Source organism: Pterocles gutturalis, unplaced genomic scaffold, assembly GCF_000699245.1.
Source record: "Pterocles gutturalis isolate BGI_N339 unplaced genomic scaffold, ASM69924v1 scaffold20657, whole genome shotgun sequence".
Classification (NCBI taxonomy): Eukaryota; Metazoa; Chordata; class Aves; order Pterocliformes; family Pteroclidae; genus Pterocles; species Pterocles gutturalis.
The window spans coordinates 1-6,280 of NW_010108387.1; the positions used below are offsets into that span (position 1 = coordinate 1).

General features: G+C 48.1%; 1 protein-coding gene across 1 annotated transcript; it reads right to left on the reverse strand.

Annotated features, from left to right (window-relative positions):
- Positions 1-1,501: 1,501 nt before the first annotated feature.
- On the reverse strand, positions 1,502-5,042 carry LOC104461152 (fizzy-related protein homolog; the record flags this gene model as incomplete). The annotated part of the gene is made up of 7 exons (XM_010072630.1): positions 4,901-5,042; positions 3,749-3,874; positions 3,447-3,510; positions 2,905-3,032; positions 2,370-2,452; positions 1,799-1,982; positions 1,502-1,595 (listed from the first exon to the last, which is right to left on the reverse strand). Coding segments are annotated over exons 1-7 (748 nt in total), but the record flags the coding sequence as incomplete, so codon positions are not given.
- Positions 5,043-6,280: the final 1,238 nt, after the last annotated feature.

Sequence of the window (6,280 nt, forward strand, 5' to 3'; positions counted from 1 at the left end):
AGCCAGTTCCTCATCCACTGAGTGGTCCTGTTGAGACCGTGTCTCTCCAACTTAGAGACAAGGATATTGTGCAGGACAGTGTCAAAGGCTTTGCACAAGTCCAGGTAGATGACATCAGTTGCTTTTCCCTTATCCACCAATGCTGTGACCCCGTTGTAGAAGGCCACTAACTTTGTCAGGCACAATTTTCCCTTGGTGAAGCCATGTTGGCTGTCACCAGTCACCTCCTTATTTCCATGTACCTTAGCACAGTCTCCAGGAGCATCTGCTCCATGATCTTGCCAGGCACAGAGGTGAGACTGACCAGCCTAAGCCTCAGGGTCCTAATTTTTAACCTTTTTAAAAATGGGTGCAATATTCTCTTTTCTCCAGTCACTGGGCACTTTGGCCAACAGCCTTGACTTTTGAAATATGATGGACAGTGGCTTAGCAACTTCATCTGCCAGCTCCCTCAGGACCTGTGGATGCATCTCATCAGGTCCCATGGACTTGTGCACCTTCAGGTTCCTTAGATGGTCTCAAACCTGATCTTCTCATACAGTGGGCAGTTCTTCCTTCTCCCAGTCGCTGCCTTTGCCTGCTGCAACTTGGGCAGTGTGGCTCGAGCCCTTTCCAGCAAAGACTGAGACAAAAAAGGAATTGAGTACCTCAGCCTTCTCCATATCCTGGGTAACCATGTCTCCTGTTTCCTTCTTGAGAGGGCCCACATTTTCCCTGGCCTTCCTTTCATCACCGACACACCTATAGAAGCATTTCTTGTTGCCCTTGATGTCTCCGGCCAGATTTAATTCTATCAGGGCTTTAGTTTTCCTAACCTGATCCTTGGTTGCTCAGTTTCTCTGTATTTGTCCCAGAGTACCTGTGCTTGCTTCCACCCTCTGTGGGCTTCCTTTTTGTGTTTGAGTTTGTCCAGGAGCTCCTTGTTCATCCGTGCAGGCCTCCTGGCATTTTTGCCTGACTCCCTCTTTGTTGGTGTGCATGGCTCCTAGCCTGGAGGAGGTGAACCTCCTGGAGGAGGTGATCCTCAAGTATTCTCCAGTTTTCTTGGGCCCCTCTTCCCTCCAGAGCTTCATCCCATGGTACTCTACCAAGCAGATCCCTGAAGAGGTCAGTCTGCTCTCCTGAAGTCCAGGGTAGTGAGTTTGCTGTGTGCCCTCCTCACTGCCATAAGGATCTTGAACTCCACCATCTCATGGTCACTGCAGCCCAGGCTGCCCTTGAGCTTCACGTTCCCCACCAGCCCTTCCTTGTTGGTGAGAACAAGGTCCAGCACAACACCTGCAGACTTGTTATCGACACATTCCAGGAACCTCTGGATACAAGAGGTTGCTTTCTATGCCCCTCATTTAGCAGAAAAAAATAGTGCAGATAGGAAAACACATTTGATTTGTGATGCATACAGGGAGCTTGAAGGAAATACAGGAAAATAACCCAAGAAGTTAAAACCTGTGAGGAGAGCTATACAGCTACAATGACAGCGTTTAAATTACAAGCATTTCACCTGCCATTGTTGACAATGTTATACTGACCCGTTCTGACCAGCCCACAGATGTTACAGAATCTCCTTCCACAGAGAGATCACACAGTCGGGTTACCTTGAAAGTACGAGAGAATGGAATAAAAAAGATTTGTTATTGTCATACTACACTATTAACTGCTTCACCGACAAGTACCTCGTTTGGGACAGAGCACTGCAGGTGCTGAATCCCTCACACAGCACAGCTCTGAAAGAAGCTATGGCTGGGAAAGACCTACAGCAACAGGTACTTCAATCTCCAGACACTGATGATGGCTGTACCTGGCTAGTACAAGCACTCCACAGGTAAACACAAGTCCCAAGGCCAACGCTGAGGACATTAAGAGAGGACCAGTCCACTAGGTTCAGGTAGAAGTCGTCCTGCAGCTCTGGGGCATCCAGCACTTTGAAAGGAATCTTTGAGATTTTCCGAGTTGGTTTTCGAGGTGATCTTAGCAGCTTCTGACTGTTTACAAAAAGAGATATAAAAACATCACAGAACATGGTAGACACAGATGTAGCCACTCTTTAAAGCATACCTGCATTTCTGTAGACAAAGAGGCAGCAAAATTCTTTCCAGCAGGTAAGACTGGAAGGAATTAGGTTCTAGCAGCTGGGAAGCAAAAAGGTAAACTGTCTACTGCAAGTTGGCCAAGACATATTAAGTATCTAGGCAGCCTGGGCACCTGCAGAAGTCCTTAGAACTTGACTGTCCCTACTTACTATCTCCCCAGATTTCCAAAACCAATTCCCATAGCAATTCCGGGTGCCTTAGAAAGCAGCCTTAGAGAACCTCACTGAATCCTCTGTCACAACCCTTCCCTTCTCGCAGTCTGTGGAGAATCAGTATTACCTTTTGTTGCTGACAGGAGACAGGGAATACGGCGAGACCTCGTTGCCATCATCTGGACTGGAGCGTTTTGTGCTGAGCGAATACTGCACAAAGAAAACATATCCAGTAAGAACCCCAGCACGCACAAGACCTAGAGGATCGCTTGCAACATGCACTGGTGCCCAATGCCTAGCTAACTCCAACACCCATGGTCAGATTTTCCAGCCTTTTCAGTTCCTCCCTTTTCCAGGTGCTCTGGAACCATACAAAACCATCCCTCATCTCCACTGAGGTCCAAAAGTCTGCTTTGGTCATTTAACACACTGTCCAAAAAAACCAGAACACCTTGGTTCTAACTCAGCTTCCCTGCCAGTACAGAAATAGGAAGTACGCAGCTTGCTGCACATACTTCTGTTCTCTTTACAAGCCAACAAATTTTGTTATCAACCGCTTATCTTCATCAAGCCACAACACTAACACACTCGCACTAGCAGCTTTGCTCCTGTGATGCACAAGTGCAGCCTCCACTGGTTTTAACGCAAAGGAACCAACTTACAGTGAAGAGAGACTTCTTCTCTGGAGTGGATGGCTGCAGTCTCCTGTCTTCTGTCTGGGGGTCCTGCACTTTCTCGATCCCTGCTCCTAAGAGTTCATTCTTCAGCAAGGCAGAGTAAGCAAGGCCATCTGTGAACCCAAACAAGCACTCAGGCAGAAAACCTGGAAGCAGTGAACAGCTCTGCAGGAAGCAGCAGGATCACGCCTGCCTGGTTCGTACATTCACAGGACCTCTTAACAGGCCTGGGCCCCAGCTTGGAATCAAGACTAGCAGCGAGCTTCCCCTCCTTTCACCTCATCAGGAAAGTGCTTCCACGGCACAATAGATCAAGGGACACAAACAGTGTCTTGTTTCCCAGATGCTAGTAAGAAGCCTATCGAGGTGACCTGGTATTCACTCCTGGGATGTGGGCATTTCCTAAAACACCAGCACAAGTTTTTGCATAAGCATGAAAGCGTCAGTGTTCCCTTGACTTCCAAACTTGCCAACAGCTTGAAATAAAAGCTACAGGTGTGGCACAAGGGGTAGAAAGGTGGTCTCACCTTTGCCATTGTCCGATGTAGCATCCTTTGCTTTTCTGTTTTGACTTGGTGATTTTTCATTTTCCTGAAAGGGAGAAACATGCTATTACCATACAGAAACTTCATGATATATGGTAAAATAACAAATGAAGACGACTCTTGGACCACAGGGGCAGCCTGTTTGAAGACATACATACAAAGGAACTCTTTTGGGGCAGCAGAAGACCCTGGCACAGCAGGTAAGCAGACTACGCCAGCCAAAACAAAAGGTACCATTTCCTCAGTTCCAAGACTGAGCTGTAGAAGAGGGGCGCAAAACCTACATTTATTCTGTGGAAGTTGATGCTCCAGTTGGCTCCAGCTCTTGATGGAATGAATCTGTCACCGTGTTTACTAGGAGAAGACATCGGAGAATTGGAAGGTGTCAGGGTTCTTCTCATCTCTGCTACCTGAATTATGAAATAAAAGATACACACAAGAACAAGTGTTGATCACAGCAGGGGCCTGAAAAACACCAATGAGGTCTTGTCAAAGCTGGATATGCCTAAGTAGAAGAGCCAGGCATGCGTTTATCCCCTTAACAGAACTACTAAGCACATCAGAGTCCAACTGCCATGGGAACTTCTGTCAAAAGCAGCAATTAAATGGCCTCTTTCTCACCGCTCCTTCTCAAACTGATGTTGCCAAGGCAAACACGTGGAAGGCTGGAGTGGGGCACACTGCTTGCAGGGGGAGCAGCAGATTCCTCCACTGCAGTCACTTTTTTTTTTCCCCATAGAATAATTTATGTCAGAAAGGACCCCAGCTCAGAACAGGGCTGATTTCAAAGTAACATTGAAGGTCACAGCCTCATCCAGTTGAGTTTTCAGCATCTCCAAGGCCAATGACCCCATAAGCTCCCTGTCGCAGTGTTTGGATGCCCTCACTGTGAACATTTTTTCCTAATATCTAACTGGAATTCCCCACCACAGCTTGTGTCCGTTGCCTCTAACCCTTCCACTGCATCCCTCTGAAAAGACTCAGACTCCACTTTCTCCATAACCACCTACCAGCTACTTGAGAGCAACAATTTCATCCCTCGTGAGCCTCATTGTCTCCAGGTTAAGCAACACAGGTCTCAGCCCCCGACCATCTTGGGGGCCTCTATTATCTCGCCAAGCCCTACGGTCGGTTTGCTTGTTTGTTAGCCCTCTATTTTTTTAAGTTCCACATGTACTTACTGAAATTTAGTAAAAAGGCATTACTGAGCTACATAAAAATATCTTGACTCCTTCTTGCAACCTAAACCAAGTTTACATATTCAACAGCTTTGCTGTAGTCAAGCTCAGGAACTCACACCTGCTCAGAGCACAATCAAAGACTAAGGTTTGCTTCAAAGAGGTCACATATCTTTCAATAGCTCAAGTGAACACAGTTACAAAGACAAAACTTAACAGCCAGACTGAGGCCATGCAGCATAGCCTGCTCATACTTACACAAGGCATTGTGTTTTCATTCTGTATGTTGATTTGGCGCAGGAGACGTCTCTCGTAATCCTGGTCCATGGTGGAAAGCAGAGAGGCTAAAAAAAGTTCAGGAATTTGTGTTCATGAAATCCAATCAGTAATGAGTCTGCTGCAACAGCCAAGAAGAAAAGCCCCAGAGTATTACACCCCTTCAAACAGAAGCAGCCTCTTCAGAATTTCCTATGCCTGTTCTTCAAACTTGAGACCGCTAGTCCGGAGCATTGGTACCAAAGTTGTGCGACACTGCACAGGGCTGCTAATGCAAGCGTTTCTCTGTATTATTGCCCTTGGCTGCTGATCCGCATGAGCAGGCAACCAGCGTTTTGTGTCTGACAGGAGCTCAGCAGGCACCCACCACAATGGGAGCAGACACTGATACCCAAAACCAGCCTGTTCCCCTGACCCGCACCAGCTCCAGTGCTCAGGCGTGGAAAAACCAGACACCCCCAGCCCACCCCATCACAGCCAGATCCACACGTCAGGCTGGAGATCCAGCAGCACACGGCTGCGCTGAAGCTAGCTGGGATGCTTCAGCCGTGTTAGAAACATCGCAGACTTTCAGCAGTGCATACTGCGGGAACACAGGCTGCCACGGACTAGGTAACCCTGGGCTACCATGCAGTGTCTGATGCCCACGCTGTCACAGAATCACTAAGGTTGTCAAAGACCTCAAGGATCACCAAGTCCAACCCTCAACCCAACCCCACCCAACCCACTAACCCATGTCTCTAAGCACCACATCCACACGTTTCTTGACCCCCTCCAGGGATGGTGACTCCACCACTGCCCTGGGCAGCCTGTTCCAATGCCTCAGCACTCTTGCAGTGAGGAAATTCTTTCTGATATCCAGCCTAAACCTCCCCTGGTGCAACTTGAGGCCGTTTCCTCATGTCCCATCACTTGTTACTTTAGAGAAGAGCCCAGCTCCCACCTCACTACCCAGATGTTGCTCTTGGCTAGCATCCAGCCAGCTCACTTCTGGCTGTACCGCCTCTAGGCAGCATTTACCATCTTACAAACACACCTTTTAGGACAGGGCTGCTCCATAGCCTCCACTTGGTTGGTTAAATTACAACATGCATTGACAACAAAAATCATCTAACGCTTCTGCGAGGATACGGAGTCACAGCCCTTCTGAGCTCTGAATGGCACAAACCAGCACCGCCAGCACCCAGCCTCCCCAGCTCACACACACCTCGTGTTGACACAAAAACGCCAATACCAGAAGAGACACGATGAGTTGGTCTTTCAACCCAGAGTCTTTCAACATCTCCCTACAGAAAGGTGGAATCTAACGCACGCTCCACACAAAAAAAACCCCGTGACACACAGGCCCCTGGAAGCTGTGCT